The sequence below is a fragment of the Doryrhamphus excisus genome, linkage group LG20 (genome assembly GCF_037039965.1).
Source record: "Doryrhamphus excisus strain RoL-2023G ecotype Guam linkage group LG20, RoL_Dexc_Guam_v1.1, whole genome shotgun sequence".
In the NCBI taxonomy this organism is placed as follows: Eukaryota; Metazoa; Chordata; class Actinopteri; order Syngnathiformes; family Syngnathidae; genus Doryrhamphus; species Doryrhamphus excisus.
In genome coordinates, this window is record NC_136376.1 from 14,187,378 (window position 1) to 14,210,672 (window position 23,295).

The 23,295-nt window shown below is 38.4% G+C and overlaps 1 protein-coding gene across 5 annotated transcripts in view; it reads right to left on the minus strand.

Moving 5' to 3' along the window:
* Nucleotides 1–23,295, minus strand: part of eys (EGF-like photoreceptor maintenance factor) — a 224,227-nt gene that overhangs the window by 195,374 nt on the left and 5,558 nt on the right. For 4 of the 5 annotated variants that reach the window (XM_078787403.1, XM_078787404.1, XM_078787405.1 and 1 more), the window contains exons 2-6: nucleotides 16,930–17,705; nucleotides 12,626–12,742; nucleotides 7,182–7,375; nucleotides 5,539–5,669; nucleotides 79–193 (exon numbers count right to left, since the gene is read on the minus strand). In XM_078787403.1, the coding sequence (XP_078643529.1) occupies nucleotides 79–193; nucleotides 5,539–5,669; nucleotides 7,182–7,375; nucleotides 12,626–12,742; nucleotides 16,930–17,638 (1,266 nt within the window). In that variant the 5' untranslated portion in view covers nucleotides 17,639–17,705. Of the gene's footprint in view, nucleotides 1–78; nucleotides 194–5,538; nucleotides 5,670–7,181; nucleotides 7,376–12,625; nucleotides 12,743–16,929; nucleotides 17,706–23,295 lie in introns of those variants that run through there. The other variant, XM_078787406.1, reaches the window with a different exon arrangement.

The following is a 23,295-nucleotide window of genomic DNA, read 5'->3' on the forward strand; positions in this document are numbered from 1 at the left end:
ATGCTTCCAGGTGCAACATGAGACATATTTCTAGGGACTGAGAGTATTTGATTATGACCGAGACATTGAATTACTCACCTGATATCCTCCAATTACACTCAAACACAATCCCTCATTTAGGCAGTTGATATTGAGCAGCTGGCAGTAGTCGATTACTTCTTCACAATTCTTCCCGGAAAACGGCCGCAAACATCTGTCGAGAGGAGGTCAATGTCCAGTGTCATAGAGATGATTGTGCAGGGAGCAAATTAGTTTACATACATTTACATACATTTTATTTAAAATGATATTTTCACGTCAAGTCTTGATGGTTGATTCCGGTTTTTCTTTTCCACTGCCGGCTTAGGAAGTCAATAGCATGAATGGTTTTGACTTTGTTTTGACGCCAAATGCCCTTCCTTATGCAACCCTGGCAAGAATGGACCTCATGCCTTCTGCAAAGTCTGTAGCATTATACTACGAAGGCTCCTTAATGTACAATATGTGATTTGAGATAAGGTTTACATAAGTCTGAGACTCCAAAGGTTAAATATTGAACATTATGGCTTCTGCAAGTTTCCATAACTTTCCGGGACAAAGCTTAGATTGATATTTTTTAAGTAAAAGTACAAAATATAACTTTTTAACTTTTAAAGTAATGGCAATTAATGGAAACTACACCATGTTTTTTTACACACAATTTTTTTCCATCATAAGCAGGTATCAAAGAAAACGTCACAATCTTTGCAAGTTCTCTCTTGTAGACTAATACCTGTGTATATACTGCAGTGCTGTCAATTATGTTGTTATTCAGTTTTCTACTTCTGAAATTCCTGATATTTTCTTAGCCAAGTTAAACCATCATGAGACAGCTTATGCCACCTTGACACTTGCACAATTTTTTGCCTGTGCATTGTCCTGTAATTCGCCATAACAATGCGAGTCATTTAGATGGTACACTCGAAAAGTATGAAGCCTAGTTTGCACATTGTTTGTGTTCTGTTCTATACATAAGTTACACATAAGGCACACAATTTGTGACCGGAAATGGTGTGCAAAGGCATGAAATGCCACACATCTTATTAGTACTATTTAGTGTACAGCGGTGGTTCCCAAGCTTTTTACAGAAGCGTAACCCTTCAGACATTTGAGCTGAAGCCAAGTACTACATCCGACTCTGGCATTCAAAAAAAACAAACCTTTTTATGTAAATTAACTTGAGACTATTTGGAAATGAAGTGTCCATTATCTGACCGGGATCCATGGTGTCCCAACTCTAAAAGAACCACTATTAACCTAATATTACAAAAAATACAACCAATGGCGGTTCTAGCTATGGGCCATATGGGCAATTTGGACATTCTCCAGAGGGGAAAGAAAAAAAAAATATTTACTAATGCTGACCAAATCCTCATTGAGTCAGCACATGGCAGACGGGCACGCTCTACATGCATGATACTCAAGCTAATCCAACTGATCAAACACCACGTAATATGGATGAAACCAAAGCCTTCAGGTTAATTATAAGATAAAATCTGGAACTTACAATAGTAATTGCTCAAATATAAAACACATTCAATTGTTAATATTATATCATATTCATTCTATTGCAGACCAAGAGCCTCAAACATAATATTTCACTTCAAAAATCCATTCATCCATTATCTATGCCGCTTATCTTTATTAGGTTTGCTGGGGTATGCTGGAACCTATCCCAGCGGACTTTGGGCGAGGGGAGGGGCACACGCTGGTCTGGTCACCCGCCAAATAATAAATAAAATAAAAATAAAAAAGGGCACTTGTGGGTCAACATGAGTTGGTTTAGCCTTGGCTGCTAGTTGGGAGACTGTAGTAGATCATTTAAATAGTGCAGTTATGTGTTATTGTGTCAACAAAACATGGAAAAGACAAAGTCAAAGCCATCGGGTGCACAATGTAAAAATAAGAGGAGAAATGGGCCAAAGATAAAGGTATGGATCTATAGCATAATTGTATGTACAGTTAGAACTTCACAGGGAAGAATTCCCCTTATTTGTTACAAAGCGGTGGAAAAGTTATTTATAAGAAAGCTTTGATAAACACCATTGCATTGTTTGCAAATATGTTGCATTGCATTCACAACTAGTTGACACTAAGTGACAGGAAGATCATGTGTGAGGAAATTCTGAATATTTAAAATTGTCCATACGTATGAATGTGAGTGTGAATGGTTGTCTATATGTGCCCTGTGATTGGCTGGCGACCAGTCCAGGGTGTACCCCGCCTCTCGCCCGAAAACAGCTGGGCTAGGCTCCAGCACGCCTGCGACCCTCGTGAGGATAAGTAGTAGAAAATGAATGAATACAATTTTTCTTGGCGTAATGGCACATACACATGCATCACACCTATTTACTGGCATGAAGAATTGAGTACCACTGCTGAGACAAAATTTGTGCATGTGTCAAAGTGGCTTTTTGGTTTCCTTCCATGTGAAATACATCCCAATAGGAATTCTGAAATGTAGTCACCAACAAAAACAAAGACAAAAACTTTTTTCATCCAGCTTTAGTAAAAGAACATTCATCACTGGCGCTGAACAACACTATTAATCGCCATATACTGTAGGCTACCTGTGTTTTAAATAAGATTTCAGTTTGATGATATGCATCTACCGAGCATGAGAAGTGAAGAGAATGTAATCTACAAGAAGAATGTAATCCACAAACCGACTAATATCTACAAGAACATTGTAATCTTAAAGAATAATGTTTTACTGCATTGAAGAAATGTTTCAAAAGCACAATACAAGCTTGTTTGTATTTTTAATGGTCTAGCGGGGAGGCCATCTGCAACTCGTTCACATGAAAATGTAGTAGGTAATCTATTCATTCATTCTCAATACCGCTTATTCTCACGAGGGTCACAGGCATGTAATGTCAGTCATGTCACACTGAGTCAGTCTTGGCAGTTTCGCATGACATACTGAAAAAAAATTTCTATCCCCCATTCCATGTGGAAGTGGTAAGTTTTTGGCTTTGTATTTGTCTTTCCTCCCCACTCCATTTGAAAAAAGTTCTCAAATTTAGACTAAACAATATTGTGTCAGCTGTCTTTAATGTCCCTGCAGTGATCCCGTACCCTGTACATTACAGTCGGGCAATGTGGTGTAAAACAAAGAAAAATAGGAGTGCAAAGTGGACTATAGGGTTATTATTTCATGACTACAGGGCTCTCATAATGGTAAAAATCATTAAAAAGGTTTTCTATGCGCAAACTACAAAAATATTCAGTATATTTATAATGAATTTCGGCTGGGTCTGGGACCAATTGATCATGATAAATTTCTAGTCAAGACTATACTTTATAAATTATACTCTTATATAAAAGATTAGTCAGTGTACAGCTCTAAAAACAATAAAAATTGCACTTTGGGGGTGTATTTGGGCATGTTGGAAAACTGCCATGCATCCCGGTTTTCCCATGAAGGGGATCACTGCTTCAGAATGTCACAATACATGTTGGAAGTGATGTATTTATCAACAAACCGTTGCTCGCAAGTGCCAGCAGCACTCATGCAGTGCTAAACGCCTGCCGCAACAATTGACAGTTGGATTAAACTGTCTTGGTGCTCATTTGTGATGCACAGCTATTAGAGAATAATGGCTGTGTTGAGTCATTTTCAGCAGATAGTAAATCTATACTACTATACAAGCTGTACACTAACTTCAAGTTTCATTTATATTCATGTCCATGGGAAGATATACTGTAATAAAAAAATATCTTGCTGAAATGTGAGTACTTACGTTTGCGACAGATATAATTCCAGCTCATATAAACAATAGATTAAACATAAAAATGCTCAATAGCGACGATGTTTTGTGAAATTTGTGAAACAGCAGTTTGAATTTATGGATAATGTAGGATGATAGCAGATAAAAATCAACTCAATTGGCTTTAAGTCTTTACTTTTTAATTAGAATATATGCAGGTGGTCTGCGGGTTATGAAGAAGTTCCGTTCAAAGTAGTCTAAGTCAGGCTTCAGTGTAAGTTGGCGTGTAAGCCACTCTCACTGAACACAAAACACTTGAACAACGTCTAAAATACAGTAATAAAAAAATAATAATTCTTTACTTTTATCTCTGTCGCTGTCTTGCAGACCTTTCAACTTTATTAAAATGTTGTCCCAGTCTAGTCTGGAAGGATAGCCTTCTTTTGTCCCAGACCTTGTAACAGCATACAGAAAGAAATGACTTTTCTGACATTCATTAGCATTCGCTAATCTTTATCTTTAATGATGGTCATGACAGTTGAACAGTCGGGACCAAAAGAGAGGCCGCTATTGGTGTGTGTTTCTCCTCTCTGTGAGCTTTTAATGATGTTCATCATGGCGATGGCTGTGGCAAAATTAATGAGTTAGAACTCATTCACTTGTCCCCTGTATTATTGCATTCAGGATTTCATTGTTTGTGGAGTTATGTCATGATAATTGATAGTGATGTATTAACCCAAGCTAAATTGGGAATCGAACAGGTCTTACCTGGGGATACCGACCAAGCGAGTCACCTGCAGGAATGTTTGGGAAGGAGCCGCCATGAGTCTCTGGCTTTTATAAGTTTGGTGATGTCATTAGTGACATCATCAGACCATACCATGTACTGGGGCTGGGGGAGGGGGTTGTAAGGTTGGATGGGTGTTTAATCTTGGGTTCGGGTAAGGAAATATGTGTATGGGTTCATGTTTTATGGAGAGTTGTAGTAGCAGTGGGGTCGCATCAGATGATGGTGTTGAAATCCAGTTTTAAGAGTTTCATGATTAGATGTGTTTTGTAGAGTAACCTATGGACCAAAGTGGGACATTCTGGGCAGATTGGGAGCCTATAAGAGGAGCAGCTGGGGATGTGTGGCGGGGTGGCTGCAGTGCGAGATTTCAGTGATGTGAGCGAATACCTTTTTTCTTCTAGTTGTTTTGGGAAGTCAAGTCATTCTTTTTTTTTCCAATTTAATGTTTTTTTTATTTTTAGTGTTTTCTATAAGTTTCTCCGCCAAGCTAAATAAATGTGCTGAGACTTTGCGAACTGCAAGTCTGCCTCCTGAATTGTTTTGGCCTTCGGACACCACATTACAACAATGGCTTTACTTTTCTTTGGCGCATTGTTGCTTGGGAGACATAATGAATTCCAAAAACTTACCTATTAAGCAATGCTAGCCTTCCTCACATACTATGCCAAGTATACACTGCATCCTTGTGCTTCTCATGGTGCGTATTTGAGGACCAGCTTGCGCTATAACTAGTTCTCAAGTCAGTCTCACGTTTACGGCCCAAAATTAAGTTAATGAACTTATGGGAGCGCATTCATAACCTACAAAACATCGGAACAGGCAACAGAGAACCACCTGTATATTGAATTTTACCAGGATGTCATTAAGAGCATCCAGGACGACAATACATTTTCTTCCTATTCAAGAGTGGACAGAACATGTTATTGAATTTTATTGAACACGTGTAGCTGCATTCGGGTAGGAAAAAGAGATCTAGAAGAGTAGCCACTGATCCCTATGTGTGTGTTTTGTGCTTTTCACCTGCACACATAATCACCTCCCCTGGACACACAGGTGGCATTGTTGAGGCACGGTGATGGGCTGCACACGTTCCGCTGTCTGGTCATGCATGCTGGGACCACTTGACCATCTGCACACACACACTCAGAGGCCTGCAAACAGGAGCCAGAACAAAGCAGATCATGTGAAAACATGGCAGGATTATTTCACACATCACTGAAAATTATGCCGAAAGTGTGCCTTTGTTCGATGTTGGAATCAATTCTGAAATTAGTGTTATATGCGTTGTATTTGTAAGTATGGCACATTTTACAATAAAAATACATTCTAGTGCTGTAGAATCTCAAAATTTGATCTCAAACCTCAAAAGCAATTTGGAAACCAACCAACATTTCAAGAAGACCTTGGTGAACCTTTGTTCACCTCCGAAACGAGTACATTTTGTCATTATCCATAGAAAGAAAATGCTCATTTTGTATTCACTCTTCCCGCTCGGTGATTGGCCAGTCACACACCGCGACCACCTCTCTCTGGATGAACTCTACAGGCGGCCATTATTGCATGTTAGCATCAATCACCAACTTCACAAAGATCATTAATAATAATATAAGTTTTAAGTCTTACAGATCACTGACTCACATACACATACACAGCACACATATAGCGGAATAATAATAAATATAGAAACTTCTGATCAATCCATGTCAATTTCAGATTTCAGAACCCCCCCACATTTTCAGTTCCACTTTTGGTTGTGACATCCCATACTTTTATTACAGGTTTTAATCATCTAACACAGGCACAATAATCCATACATCCATTTTCTACCGCTTATCCTCACGAGGGTCGCAAGCATGCTGGAGCCTATCCCAGCTGTCTTCCGGCCTGGACTGTGACTGTGAGCACATATAGTCAAACAACCATTCACACTCACATTCATACCTATGGACAACTTGGAGTGGCTAATTAACCTAGCATGTTTTTGGAATGTGGGAGGAAACCGGAGTACCTGGAGAAAACCCACGCATGCACGGGGAGAACATGCAAACTCCACACAGAGACAATAATCCACAATAATCCCCAACACAAAATACTGTTGCGGTCGTAACTTGCGCCAAACTTAAAGTCAACTCTGAAGCCTCAATGTTTGTTCTTATCTGCCAGATGTGCTAGAAGCATTTACAGCAACAAACACGCATGAGTCATAGTTAATGTCTTAAATTGCATATTTTCTGTTATTATATAAACTATACTGGGTAATATAGAGTGTAAGGGTGCCTATAGGAGTGCTGTTTCAATATTTAACAGTACATCTCAAATAATTTGCTATTTTCTATTGCCATTTCCAGTTAAAAATGTCGAGTATATCTTCTACTATTTTCTATCCTACTCAGCATGAAAAGCTTGACAGCCTTTTTAAACTGTTGGAAGACAATTTAAAAAATCCAGTGAAAGGTGAAATATCTTTTGGGTCATTTAATCAAATTGCCAAATGAAAAACACTCTTTCCCAAAGCTCATCTTCAGGAAGAAATATTAATTGCTGCATCTGCCTTTAGAGTGAAGCCATTTGATCATATTTCATGCGACTACATTAATTTTGGCTTGTCATTCTATGTTTATGTCCCTCTGAGAGAAAACAAATAAGGAAAATGAAGTGCTCACATGCTGTCCTGCACTGCAAATTTGCTCTTCATGACATGCATTTGACATGCAATCAAAGGCAGCTCTGGCGTCGCAGTAGAGGCCCACAAAGCTTTCAGGACAATGACAGACCGGACCTTTGGGAGTCTCCTCACATATGCCCCCGTTTCTGCATGGATTTTGATCACAAGTGGATGTTCTCTCACAAGGCGGTTCTGCAATGAAAAGGGGAATACAACCTTGACTACCTTTGTGTAACACCTTTTTGTCACACTTAAAAAAGCATTTCAATGGTACCGTTTAGAAATTGGTAGAACATTCTTGGGAAAAAGGGTTGCAGTATTTGTCAGAGGCATGACTCATTCCCATCCTTTGAAGGGATTATGTCTTGCAGCTGGCATCGGAACGCCTCGGCGACCCGGTGGTCGGAGACCATCAGTCGTCCCTCGCTACATCACGGTTAGAACATTTTTCTTTCGCTCTATCCCAGTTTTTCGAAAATGTATTAAATACTAAATGATTAGTGTTTGGTTGACAATTTTTACTTAAACAATATTGAAAGACAAATATTATTCTGTTCACTAGGCATCAGTAATCCTATATTGATGAGACTTTTCTTTACATTGCATTGCCTTAACTTAAAGCCAGTCCCACATGACAGTGATAAAAAGTTCTCCTCTCATTCCGTGTGGATGTAATTCGTTTTTGGCTTTTTACTTTGTCCATCTTTTCAGTTTCAAATCTATCCTTAAGTTTTGAAGTTTCAAAAAGTTAGCTCAGTAGCGGTAAACAAAGGTAGTATTACTGTCGGCGTGTATGTCTTTATATGGCAGAATAATGGAATTAATTAAAGGCAAAGGTCATAGTGAGGATGGATGATAGGCTGATGTCGATTTTTTATTTAATGCCATGCAATTGACCTACATTACGTTTGCGATACTACAGGGTTCTACATTAAAAACCAAAATGACTTGCCCATAGGGAATCCTTAAGGTGAGAACTACTTGCCCGAACTTGCCCCATGTAAAATGAAAAGACTGCCATAATGATATCATGTAATTTTTTGTGGCATCACATGAGAATCTCAAATAAATAAAATAATAAAATAAATAATACCTTACACATGGTAGTCGTAGTAAGCAGTGATATTTGATTTGCTGCCGCTAATAAAATACTTGTTTTGGAGGCACTGCTTCATCACTTTTTGCTGTTTCCTTCAGAATTAGACGATGTTGGAAGCGACGCCATGATGGATGTTTTTGTAGTCAAACGATTGCTGATTGGTTGATCGCGAACAACGGGTGTGGGTAAAACGCAGACTGTGGATTACGGACCGCGGTCTAAATAAACGATTCTGATTGGTCCATTGCAAGGATTGCTTTGCAAATTACCACCGAAATTACGCAGTCTGTGTTTTACCAACACCCAACAAGAACCGCTTTAAAAAAAAACTCTTGGCAGTATGGCATGCCAAAGTGCACTTGCCCCACGGGAATATCACTGATTAGATTTACTTGCACGAATTTTGGTTTAACTTGCCCCGGGCCATCGGTACATTGTTATTATTATATATCGTGTAAGCCAAGGTATAATGTGGTATGTGGAAAATGTTTAGCTGATCCAAAACGATAAAAATAAATGCAGTACTCTGGATGCGGTGTATGTTTGTTAATCTGGGAGTGCCATGCGGTGAAGTCAGGTCAACAAATGAGCATTTGGGTCAGCATCAACATGGGACGTGCTTTGTTTGCTGTGTGATGGCACTGCAATGCAGGCGGGAGCTGCTACCGTCTTCACTGTTTTTTATATTTTATTTGATGACGCTGTCATGTTTAATTTAGCAATTTAAATCATTTATTGGTAAATACAATACATACAGTACTAGTCCAGTACTAGTTGAGTTGCACGTCTTTGATGATATTGTCAGGTCAAAGTCATCAAAATTGTAACTTGAGTCATATTTGTATCAAGCCCACACCAAGTCCACACCTCTGGTATATAGTAACAATGTACAATATATTCTATTGAACATAACACAATATCAGTCAATGTTATTATTGTGTCATTGATGTGAATATATATTTTTCTTTGCTTTGATGTGCGTCCATGGCTGTGTTTTGATCAGTGCAGTTGCCAGAAAGTGTCCTCAGGCATAACGTCACAGTCAAGATGGGTTGATAATCACAACTTCATTTCACTTGTATTTTATAGTTGTTTACTGGTGAATTACAGCAGTGTGACAAAAATGTTCATGAAGTGAATATGGTTATTGTTTTTTGCAAACAATTGTCATAAGCACTTTAAGTAAACAAATATAGTTCCTCACCTTGTAAAAAGGCCCTCATTAGTGCAGAGATTAACAATGGTGATTCAACATGAGTAAAGGAACAACAATTTATCTGTATGTACTACAATTAAACTGGTTAACAAGGTTGATGACTGCATATTTACGACTAATTATATTTCCAAAATGCGATATTGTTGCCAACAAAATGAGAAAGAGATAAAAACAATTAACACCTCGTGGCAAATTGAAATGGACCAATAAAGATGTTAATACTCCGCAATGGATACCCCAGAGGTAGAGTGGAGGACAGTCAAAACAAAAGGAAATCTCATTTGAAACGTCCCACGAGCTCAGCTCATTATTCTGTGCGCATAGACTTTGGCCTATGAGGGCAGCCAGCTATGGAGCAGCCACCAGCTTCTTCTTGATTAATGAGGAAACTGCAGCAGAGAAGAGGAGGAGGGAAAACTCCATGAGAACTCCCAAGAAGCTGAAGGTACAGAAGGAAAGCACAGCGATGGAAAAGCACCCCGAGGAGGAGATTTCTGGGGAAAGCAGCGGCAATTAAAGGTAACATTTTTTGGAATGGTTCCCATCATCCCCAATTCTTATGTGAGACACGAACACATGTGTCTCTCTATTTTCTGTGCATTCTAAAGATATAAAAACAGTTAAAAAGATGCTGCCAAGAATGCATGTAACGGGAACCACTTTTTCGACTTTAATTAATTTGCAATGAACAGTTTTTCTTGAAGCAATATTATAAACCATTGTAAAAGTCTTAAAAGGAAAAATGGAATTTGAGCATATATTTGTTAGTATTACTCAGTATTGAAAGGCTAGTCCCGATTCAGTATCATTTGTTGGTTTGAGGTTTATGCATGTGATAAAATGTGTATTCTTTCATTCTGTTCGGCACAGAGGTACAGTGCATCCGGAAAGTATTCACAGCACTTCACTTTTTCCACATTTTGTCACGTTACAGCCTCATTCCAAATTGTATTAATTTAATCTCTTACCTCAAAATTCTACACAAAATACTCCATTATGACAATGTGAAAAAGTTTTTTTTTTTTACTTTTTTTGAATTTATTAAAAATAGAAAACTAAGAAATCACATTTACATAAGTATTCACAGCCTTTGCCATGAAGCTCAAAATTGAGCTCAGGTGCATCTTTTTTCCACTGATCATCCTTGAGATCTTTCTACAGCTTAATTGGAGTCCACCTGCAGTAAATTCAGTTGATTGGACATGATTTGGAAATATAATAACTGTCTATATAAGGTCCCACAGTTGACTGTGCATGTCAGAGCACAAACACCAAGCATGAAGTCAAAAGAACTGTCTGTAGACCTGCGAGACAGGATTGTCTTGAGGCACAAATCTGGGGAAGGATACAGAAAAATTTCTGCTGCTTTGAAGGTCCCAATGAGCACAGTGGCCTCCATTATTCGTAAATGGAAGACGTTTGGAACCACCAGGACTCTTCCTAGAGCTGGCCGGCCTTCTAAACTGAGCGATCGGGGAAGAAGGGCCTTAGTCAGGGAGGTGACCAAGGCCCCGATGGTCACTCTGTCAGAGCTCCAGCGTTCCTCTGTGGAGAGAGGAGAGCCTTCCAGAAGGACAACCATCTCTGCAGCAATCCACCAATCAGGCCTGTATGGTAGAGTGGCCAGACGAAAGCCACTCTTTAGTAAAAGGAACATGGCAGCCCGTCTGGAATTTGCCAAAAAGCACCTGAATGACTCTCAGACCATGAGAAACAAAATTATCTGGTCTGATGAGACAAAGATTGAACTCTTTGGTGTGAATGCCAGGCGCCATGTTTGGAGGAAACCAGGCACTGCTCATCACCAGGCCAATACCATCCCTACAGTGAAGCATGGTGGTGGCAGCATCATGCTGTGGGGATGTTTTTCAGCAGCAGGAACTGGCAGACTAGTCAGGATAGAAGGAAAAATGAATGCAGCAATATATAGAGATATCCTGGATGAAAACCTGCTCCAGAGCGCTCTTGACCTCAGTAGACTGGTCATGTACCTTGACCATATAGACAGTAGACATTAGCACACAGCCAAGATCTCAAAAGATTGGCTTCAGAACCACTCCGTGAATGTCCTGGAGTGGCCCAGCCAGAGTCCAGACTTGAATCCGATCGAACATCTCTGGAGAGATCTGAAAATGGCTGTGCACAGACGTCTCCCATCCAACCTGATGGAGCTTGAGACTTATTGCAAAGAAGAATGGGCAAAACTGCCTAAAGATAGGTGTGCTAAACTTGTGGGATCATATTCAAAAAGACTTGAGGCTGTAATTGCTGCCAAAGGTGGATCAACAAAGTATTAAGCAAAGGCTGTGAATAATGTAAATGTGATTTTTTTGTTTTCTATTTTTAATAAATTCAAAACATGTCAAAAAAATCTTTTTTCACATTGTCATAATGGAGTATTTTGTGTAGAATTTTGAGGTAAGAGATTAATTTAATACAGTTTGGAATGAGGCTGTAACATGACAAAATGTAGAAAAAGTGAAGCGCTGTGAATACTTTCCGGATGCACTGTATATTTGGGTCTAATAATCGTAGCAGTTAAAATGCTCACATCACCATGAGGGAGAAGAATTATAGGATTCATTCAAGGAATTCAGCAAGGGACATTAATGACGATCATAAATAATTCATAGTTTGAAGTTAAAGTACATTTTTATTACTTGAATTGCCATCGTTTAGCTGGAAGACACAAGAAAGTGATAAAAAGTTGTGATGGACATATTAATAAAACATCGGTACTCAAATGTTTACAGTGCCCAGTTTCAATAGCAGGGGGAAACATATTGGTTTATTTGGAATTTTAAAAAATCAGTTGGCTAAATTTTAATCATGAAAGGCAGCACTTTTTTTTTCATTGTGAAATCCTGCATGAGTTCAATCATAACAGCATTAATCAATGTGGCAGCCAATGACTTTTGATCATTATAGCTATAATGAAGTATTTGATTTAAAATGGCTGCCGCAATGATTATGATCACAAATAAAAAATAAAGTGTGATCAAGTTGAAAGCCTACAAGGAAATGTTGATCTTTGATAAAAAAAAAAAAAGTTTTTAACTTTGACCTTTTCCAGAGAGAGAGGCCCCCGAGGTGAATGACATGGTTGAACATTTGCTAAACGGCCTACCTGAGAATTCGGCACCACAGAAGCATTTGAAGGAGGTAGATGACACTTGAACACACGTCCCGTTGGTGCACATTTTCTTGCAGTTTTCCTTTCCAATGACTTCAGAGCAGTTTGTTCCTAACACAAAGAAAGCTGGGTAAGTGAACAGAAAACCAACTGAGGTAATATCATGGGCTTGTGAATTATGCACATAAAATGACTATTTATGCTATTTATGTCGATTTTGTAAATTTTATACTGGTAATTTGAATTTTAAAAAATCTGCACTAAAGATAATGCTGCAGCAAGACACACATATATCGCTAACAGAGAGATTAAGAAATAGAAATCCTTTTAATGTAAGTGAATATGAATTTTTTTGGCTTTGATTTTGACAGCTGATGTGATAAGGGCTCAATCCTGACTAACCAATGTGTATAATAAATACATCATCACTGCAAGGAAGGCTTGCATTAAATCTTTAGTAAGATGTACTCCTGATCAAAAAAAGAATTTACATTTCGCAAAGGACGAAGTCACCAATTATTTTGGCAGTAATCAATTTATTGCAACAACCATTAAACTGAAATAGGCTCTTCATCAGTTAATCAGAAGTTTGTAAGACCATAGCAACCCCCAACCCCCCCTAAAATAGATAGAAGACAGTTCAGAGAAGGACCCAGTAATGAGTGAGCTGCACCATTCTTGTTATTCACCTCAAAAATTGATTGAGCATGCTTGATGTCAGTGCTTCCAAGATGCTCATGGGAATGTTCCCCCACGTGGTGAAGAAGACTCAAAGTGAGCAGGCATAAACCGAATGTGGGTCTGGCTTAACTGAAAATGGCTGGGGCTTAAATCTGTACATTGTTTTTAAATGTGAAATTTGTGGTGCCCAAGACGAGACTTAAGACCAGGGGAGACCGAGCCTTTTCTGTGGTTGGCCCCAAGCTATGGAACTCTCTCCCCTCCCAAGTAAAAAAGGCGCCTAATATTGAAAGCTTTAAGTCTCGTCTTAAAACCCACTTTTATTCTCTGGCTTTTAACTCGGAGTGAGTCGTATGGTCCTGTGTTTTTTAGTTCTGTCTTTTATTTTAATTGTTTTTTTTAAACTTTTATTGCTTTGCTTCTTGTTTTTAATATTTTAATATATATTTTACTATTTTATTTCTTAAATGATCTTTTAGTTTTGGATTAAATTCAATTTGTATCTTTATTTATTGTTTTTTATTTTTACTTTTTTATTTTACTAGTCTGTGCAGCACTTTTGGAAAATGTGCTATATAAATAAAGTGAATTGGATAGGAAATTGACATGGATTGATCAGAAGTTGCGAAATGTATTGTTTATTAGTGATTAGTGAAATGAACATGAACATGGCAAAAAGGGAACAAATCTGTCAGCCTTGTTGACTGTATTTTTCCCAAAAGCACCACGTTAAATACTACAAGCAGTTTTCCAACAAAAATAAAAAAATATATACATAAATATTTTTTTATTTTAGTTTTTATTTCCATTTATATTTATTTTTTTGTATTTAATTTTTTTATTTTTTTTTTTTTAAATTAAATACAAAAAATAAATATAAATGGAAATAAAAACAAAAATAAAAAAATATATACATAAATATTTTTAATTTTAGTTTTTATTTCCATTTATATTTATTTTTTTGTATTTAATTTTTTGATTTTTTTTTATTTTTGTAAAAAAAATAAATATAAATGGAAATAAAAACAAAAATAAAAAAATATATACATAAATATTTTTTTTATTTTAGTTTTTATTTCCATTTATATTTATTTTTTATTTTGGCAGTTTTGGTCCTCCATAGGGATAGGCTCCAGCACCCCCTATGACCCTCGTGAGGATAAGAGGTAGAAAATGAATGAATGAATGAATAATTTTACTCTAACTTGTCTTAAAATTTTGATCAGGAGTGTTACTGTTACTGTCAGAGTGAGGTGGGAGGAACCATCATGACCCTGAGAACTTGGGAGTTTCAGAGTATGGCTCAAGGGAAATTCAGGTTTGCCTTCCGTATGCAGTGCAGTGGACCTTGAACCTGTGACCCGAACCTGTGACCCTCAGTTCTAAAAGTGCTCATGGATGTTGCTGTTATTCTAAGTAATACTTGAGTTGTGAAAAAGTCACATAAGACTTACCAAACATATTCTATGTGGAAAGAATATGAGGTCTATCAGAAAAGTTCCAGAACTGGAGTCACAAAAGATATACAGTATTTGAAATCCAATCTATAAACTGCAAGTTACCCCTTGAAGTAGTCCCTATAGAGTTGAATGCACTTCTCTGCCACACCTTCATGCACTCCTGGAAGAATTCTTCAGGGATCCTTCTCAGCTTTGTCGTCATAGACATCTTGATGTCGTCCACAATTTCAAAAAGGGTCCCCTTGATGACATCCTTGAGCCTGGTCCCTCCAGCAGGCTAAAGTTCTTCTCTGCCAGGAACTGTGGGATGCTGACCACATTGTTGTTGTGATGCAGCCATGAGTTGTCCTGTCACAACGCTCACCTCTACACCAAAACAAAGGATCTTTTTGTCGAGATGCGTCAATAGCCTGGCCCTCTGACAAACTCTTGAACTAGATGATGCCCTTCACGTCAAAGAATGTGGTCAACATCAACAGTCCTACAACTTTTCTGGCACATCCCATCACAGTGGAGTGGGCATACCTAGAGGAGGGCTGGGGGTGGACTAAATTAAAACGGACAGTTTGGGCGGAAAGCACCAAGTCCATGCAAACACTGCAGAAAAGCAGGCAGAATCTGGAAGAACTGTATGCCACTCTATAGGAGTCCATGACTCAATGCAAAAGATAGCCAAGGAAGCATAATACAGGAGGTCCCCTTTAAGATAACAGCAACATTACAATACGAGCATAAATGTGAGCGACAGTGCTAATGTTAAAGTCATATTTTAATAGCCACATCGTGCTCAATAAGTCCATTTTAATTATAATTTTATTTAAAAATGTGGAGCAAACCATGTTTTCTTTTCTTTTGCCAACCATCTATCCTTTTTCTATGCCACTTATCCTCACTGGGGTCATGGGGGTAATCGCAGGGAACAATTTGAGATACAAAAGAGGAGAAATATGATCTCAAGGAAGAACTAAACACTTATATGCTAAAGCCATAGCATTTCAGTATGTGGAATCAAACTATGGAATGGATTGAGTAAGGAAATCAAACAATGCACAACGATGAGCCAATTCAAGAAACAATACAAGCAGTTGATGTTTGCTAAATACAAGGATGAAGAGTCTTGAACCAGTCATGATGTGCTATATATATCACTATATTGACACTTACTATGGTACCCATTATGGCATTGGATGCTCATATCACCCAGTATTTTGGTACGGGACAAAAAATAAAAAAAATAAAAAAATGTTTAAAAAAACCCAAAAATTATTAAAAATGTATAAAATAAATTAATAAATAAAATAAATTTGCTAAATACAAGGATGAAGAGTCTTGAACCAGTCATGATGTGCTATATATATCACTATATTGACACTTACTATGGTACCCATTATGGCATTGGATGCTCATATCACCCAGTATTTTGGTACGGGACAAAAAATAAAAAAAAATAAAAAAATGTTTAAAAACACCCCAAAAATTATTAAAAATTTATAAAATAAATTAATAAATAAAATAAATTTGCTAAATACAAGGATGAAGAGTCTTGAACCAGTCATGATGTGCTATATATATCACTATATTGACACTTACTATGGTACCCATTATGGCATTGGATGCTCATATCACCCAGTATTTTGGTACGGGACAAAAAATAAAAAAATGTTTAAAAACACCCCAAAAATTATTAAAAATTTATAAAATAAATTAATAAATAAAATAAATTTGCTAAATACAAGGATGAAGAGTCTTGAACCAGTCATGATGTGCTATATATATCACTATATTGACACTTACTATGGTACCCATTATGGCATTGGATGCTCATATCACCGAGTACTTCGCTACGAGGTGCATTATTTAAAAAAAAAAACCTAAACTGAATTATGGAAAGCAGGAAGTGAACAAATGTAACAGTTAGTGATTGTAAAAGTACCAGATGGAGGGGTAGGATTTAATAAGCTTTGCTTCTTCCTACTCCTTTTGGACATGTGGAACTGGGAACTGATTATGGGATGCACTCAATTGTAATCTGATGCATGTTCAAATGAAATAAAACCATTACCATTACCATTACCATTATCACAATCGTTCACCCTCACATTCATACAATTTGGAGTCACCAATGAACCTACAGTGATGAGTGTTTTGTGCTCTTACCTGTGAAATGTGGAGGACACAGACAGGTATACATTCTGTGGTTTGGATCTGCGGATCCATCACTCAAGCAGACTCCATTGTTTTTACATGGGTTATCCAAACAGGCGTCATATTTTTCACAAAACCTCCCAGAGTAGAGGTGGTGACATCGACAGTAGTAAGCCTGTTCCCATTGGTCCGTTTGACAAACACCCTTCCCGGAGCAAAGTGGAGCCATAGTGGAGGCCTGACAAAGCTGCACCTTCAACGTCACGTTGAGTCTTAACCCAAGCTTACACAGCTGAGTGTCTTTGTCGTGCAGAGCAATGAAGTAGTGGACACCTGGCTCCAGCCACTTGCTGTCCACTTGTTCGCTTCCATTTATGTGATGAGGGAAAACAAACTGGCCTTCTGTCAACCCGTTTGCAGAACAGCTCTCAAAATTGTCCTTCGAGACGTTGACTAGTCTGATCCCATATGACGTCAGTGTTTCGTCTGCGGCCATCAAAAGCCTGTCGCCGTGCTGCAGCTGAAGTGGGCAAATCTGAGGGCTGTTGAATTCCGCACAGTCTCCAGTGGTGCCACAAATGTTTTCTATGAGTGTCCAGTTTATTTGGATGGTGTGCTGGTTCATTTGCCACTCAAGTGTAACTGGTTTGTTGCAGTAGGCTTGGCAATGAACAGTGCAGCTGATAAAAATGGCTATCATGTTAAAGAGTAATGTCTTCATGGTTTCTTATCACTTCTGATCCAAACCAGCTATGACCTCCGGGAAGTGTTGCAAAGAAGCCAAAAACCTGGGGGAAACACGTTTGCATTAATAATTTGCAGATGGCACATCCTACAACAAAGAACAGCAATGTTTTGTTATTTGGTTTAGTTAGCAACACAAAGGACAGGGAGGATAAATGCATATTTGATATGTTTCCAATCATTTGAAAAATATATTAGGAGGAAAATTACTAAATTTGCACATCCCACTTTTGGTGTCTCTCTAATAGCCTCAGAAGCCAGAAAATAAATGTGTCAATGTCCATGTCGGAAATTGTAATGCACCGACACGACTATACACATACACTATAAAACGTAGAACTAGAGTGCAAAAAATTCCGAGACTATTGATTGGCTTCTTTCCTTTCCTTTGCAAATGTGTGAGTAATGTTAGATATTATAATTGCACCTTAAGATTCAGTCTATTAGTTCAGCACATTTGAATAGTTTCTCATAGGAGGCCTTATTGACACACACTTAGATAGCACAGTTAGAGTTGTGCAACACTTAGATGTGACTCAAGGAAAAATACTTGGACAAAAGACAAGCACACAACAATGCAGTGCAATGTTCTCTCTCTTGCTACTTGACTTCTTCTGTTATAGCATGCAGGCGGAAGAATTGAGAAGAAAAGCTAAAGAGAAGAAATGGCTTTTACTGCACTCTCTGAGAACTACCATGTGTTTTTTTTTATTATTATTGTCTGTGTGACAAGGTTCATACAAGCATTTCACACAATCAGAATTGTAATCTTTGACCAAAGGTAGAATTTGGTGCTAAAATAGGATGGCGTTGCCATGGCTAAGACAGAGATGGTAGATTAAATGTAGTTCTGCTTTTAAATAGAACACACCAAAAACTACAGCAAGAACAGTCAAAGCGCAGAACGACACCGAGGTTTCAAGGATTTCATGCAGTTATCATTATCTGAGTGCATGCAGGGCTGCTGACCACCAAGTGTGCCCCAGCAGCCTCAACCTGTCTGAAGGTTTCTGCTGAGAGTGACAATGGCAAAATATAAATAAAATATTCTGTCTCTGTCCTGCTGCTGCCTAAAACCCCGGTCTCTGGCAGGGAAGATGAGTTAAAGCAGACTACACAATCCTTTTCCCCTCAGGCCATTTTCACATGTGTGCTCAACATAAAATAGAAAAAAAGTCTCAATGCCTTGTGAATGTGGAACAGCAGCATAAAAAGAAACACAGTGGGATGAAGTGAATGAGATGGTTATTATATATAGTATACAAATATTATATACTGTACTGTCAACTTTTTTCTTTTCATAATTAAATCATCACCATAATACAGTATATTTTTACTGTTACATAGCAAAAGGATTCAAGTCTGTGAGCCTCAACTCGAGCTTTTGTTCTTTCACACACAGCAGGGCACAGACATTCCAATTGTCAAGTATGCGAGTGTTTTTTTTCCTTCCACTTGTTCTTTTGTTCTTTTCTCACATCCAAAATTTGTGACAAGGTGAGGCTGATTGGAAAGTTTTGCCAAACTTGGAGTGTGCCAGATATGTTTTAGTTACTTTCTTTTGCATGCTTGATTAAACACCTGTAGTCATCACACACAAGCACAACCCTTTTTTGGGGGGTGGGGGGCACAGATGGCACAACAGCTTCATTTGTTATTTCAATCTACAGACAAATTGACGAGATGGATGAAGAGTTAATGGTGATGAATTTGCTGTGTTGTTCCAAAAAATTTGAGAATGCTTCAACTTGCAGATTTAAAATTTAGGAGAATGAGCGGTGGAAGTCATAAAAGTAAAAAAGTATTGTAAGTAACAGTCGGGAATGTAATAACACACCATGTCTTAATACAGCCCGAGTAATGTCTTTAATGCAAGTGGTACGTCATGATTCATATTTATCGAACAACAAAATACATACAAATGTAATACTAGAGGTGCTTGCAGTACTCATCCTAAAACAGTGGATGCATGCATGAGCTAGGAGGTGCTTGTCGCTCTTGTCCTTCCATCCATAAACCTCCTCTTTGGTCTTCCTCTACGCCTCCTACCTGGCAGCATCCTTCTACCAATATATTCACTATCTCTCCTCTGGATATGTCCGAACCATCTCAGTCTGGCCTCTCTGACTCTATCTCCAAGGCCCCGAACATGTAATGTCCCTCTGATGTAGTCTTTCCTGATCCTTTCCATCCTGGTCACTCCCGATGAGAACCTCAGTATCCATGACCCACAGTAAAACAAGGGATTTCTGCATATGAAAATAGTGAGTTTGTGGATTTCTACACTCAGACATATAAAAAAATAGTAGGTGGACCAGCCAGGACACGTCTCACTTTGGCTGTTACTTGTCGGTTGTGCTTGCTAAATTATTAACTACTCATATGAAAGGATTGGAAAAAAGTAAAATATAAAGAGAAAGAAAACAATCCATACTATTATCAATAATACTTTAAGTTTACAATAGTAGCTTGATAACGCATGAATCCCCTTTTCCATCTTTTCTTTTCTTTTCTCTGATTTAGCTGTGGGTTAGAACTCAATAAAGAATTGTGAAACAATAAGGTTCAATTAAAAGGATTAAATTTGGAACAAGTGAAATTAAAACTATGTCGTATCAGTTAGAGAAGACAAAATAAACCCCCCCCCTCAGGTACTGATTAATTATAAACGTCGTTATTACTGAATTTAGTTTCTTTTCCCCTCTATTGCCTTAGATGATCATTAAATTAAACAGTCACAAGATTAATTAATCATAACATGGTAAGATTGATGAGAATGTCTATTTTTAGTATAAGCCACTGCTACAATCAAAATTGGTATATTAAAAGGTATCTACATAAAAACAATTACAATCTAGGCGCCAATGCATTTAAAAATAAAACATTCTTTATGATACATATTGTACATGCCCCGGCGCATATCCACAAGTCACGGCAGCGATGTACTTTTCCAGAAAGAGAAAAGAGCGAGCGAGCAAGCAAGGGACACAAAGAAGACACTTTTATATCACCACGCATGATGACAACTGACAACATCTACAAGCAGCATGAGTAATAGAGCAATGCCAGAGGAGACACGGAAATGCTGGAAGATTTCCATAGATGCGAAGAAGACTGAAGGAGAATGAATTTTATCATCCATCTTTATTGTCGGCAACACCAGCACATTTTAATTGAATTGCATGCAATGTCAATTCATACTGAAATCCATAGTGCTAGACATCACCTAAATGAAGGTTTAAAAAGGGATACTAAGATGTCTTAAACGTATTGATTAAGATTAAACTGGGCCACACGGAGCAGTGCTTCTAGTAATTAGGGCCACTGGGTCAGAATCAAGGTCAGGTACGTGAAGGTCAAGTAATTGTCTCCTTTCTGCTTCCTGCTTCCATTAGGACACGTATCTTAGGATGCCAAACACACAGGTGTGCTGAAGTCGATGGATCAAGGGAGGCTGGTTAATCCTCACTTGACCAATATGACACCATGAGGATGACAAACGATCATGTCAGATTTGACAGCCAACATATCACTAGTTCTCTAACTAATACGACAAGTGATGTGTACAAAAGCATTGGTATTTACCAGCTCACCAGCCAAATTAGAAGAGAGCAGAAAAAAAAACAGGCAGACACAACAAGCTGTATACAGCTGCTTTTGTGAAATGCGCCCCATACGAAACACGTTTAAGTTTGCAACGTGCATAGTGCAACAAATTGAGAAGGGGGATGACATCTGATCATAGCCATACAGGCGTGTTTGATGCAGCGACTGTGCAGGTGTACCTAATGTTGTGGCCAGTCAATGCGGTTACCGTTACCACTGTCTGTGTACTGTCAACTGAAAATGTTGTAAGTAGAAGGACTATTTTATGATGACTTCAAAGAATAAGACAAAATTGTATTTCAAGGAATAACGCGGTCATGCTACCCACGAGTGATTGACATAACCCAAGCCTACACAACGCTGTATGTCAAATGCGAGAGATAAGGATCCCAAGTAAATTTACATACAAACCAGAGAGGCGAGGCAAACTCGAAAATCTAATAAAGTGGAGACAGTGGGACTAACGCAACACAAGCCGTTTTTACCTTACCAATGGCACCGTGCACGTGAATGAGGCATCACGCATCTTCTCATGACAGCCTCTGATGTCACCATACTGAACTTTGTAATAGATTTGACTTGGTATATATAAGTTGGGTTTGCAGCTAGCTGCCCAATCCGGAAGTCCTTTTAAGCATGTCAGTGTGACCAAGCGTAGCGGAATGGCCGTGCCTTTCAGACCGTTCTTGTGAGAAACACGGAATCTAAAAAAAATACAGTTGAATAGGTGCAGATTCTGGAAGAACGAGAAAGTTTTTTGTGCTTGTTATGGTGTAGCTACTCCATAGGAGTCCACAACTCAATACAAAGGAAAATCAGCACAATAGGTCCTCTTTAAGTATCAAATCCAGGTCGTAATAAAGCAGCTGGCTATTCGCAGTACAATGACACTTGTGCATCAAAGAGAGTACACAGGTGTAAGCTGATACAACTTGAACTAAATTGTGAAGACATCCTTATACATGGTAATTTCTCCTTTTCTTGATTCAGATCTTCTGACAGCTGCAGGAACTGAATGTTGATGGTGTTTGTTGTTTGGATCCATGCACTGCATGTATCCCACACTTCCCTTGCCAGCTCGTGCAGCGGGCTTGACACAAACACATAAAAATATCTCTTCATGTTGCAAGATGCTTCTGCTTCTCTGTCATAATAAGCCCCCTAAAAAGCATTCATTTGAGAATGTGTTCTTTTAGAAGTCACTTCCACTCAGATAAGATGGTGAAGTCATTAAATCTGAAGGCAAAAGCTCAGAGAAAGAGGCAGATGAACTTCATTAGAGAATCTATTCACCAGCATGCCAATCTGTTCTGAAAGTCCAGCTCTTTGTCTGTGAAAAATGACACGGTCATTGGGAAATCATTGCACTGTAAAACAAACATAGGTTTTAAATCAACTGGCACAGACCTCATTTTCTTTGTCCACTCGCTACTTCTCTCGCCTATTTTTGACAACACTGTGGTGCTTCAATACGGTCTTTCTAAGCACATATCCCAATAACAAGTCTTCTATGTGAAAGTATCATGACAATAGACCTGATAAATATTAATACTTGCTCATCCCCATGAAACAGCTATAATTCAAATTGATGCCCAGAATCCGCTGTGAGCAATTGGTGTCCCTGTGCAGCCACTGGAGAAGTGATTAGCTGAGCATCAGGAGGCTGCTGGCTGCCGCCTGTGTCACACTGAAGATCACTTGTGCTCCCTGTGAGGCTTTGTGGATCATCACTATCTGGCTTCAACACTGATGAACATTTGGGCCCCTGAGCCATGAAAGCCAACCTCTGTATCAATTTCACCGCTTTAAAGGCTGTAGCTGATGACTTTGGCAAAACCTGTTTTCACCCACTTGTAAGACACATGAACAAGAAAGTCATATTCAACGGCTTTTGCGCTGTACTGTACAGCTCTTCAAATCTAACCTAGTGTAAAGGCTAGTGCTTCAATTTAGTCTTTCATGATTATTGAGACCACATTGCTATTGGAGAAGTTGTTCACACAAATGAAGGGTACATACAAGGGTACA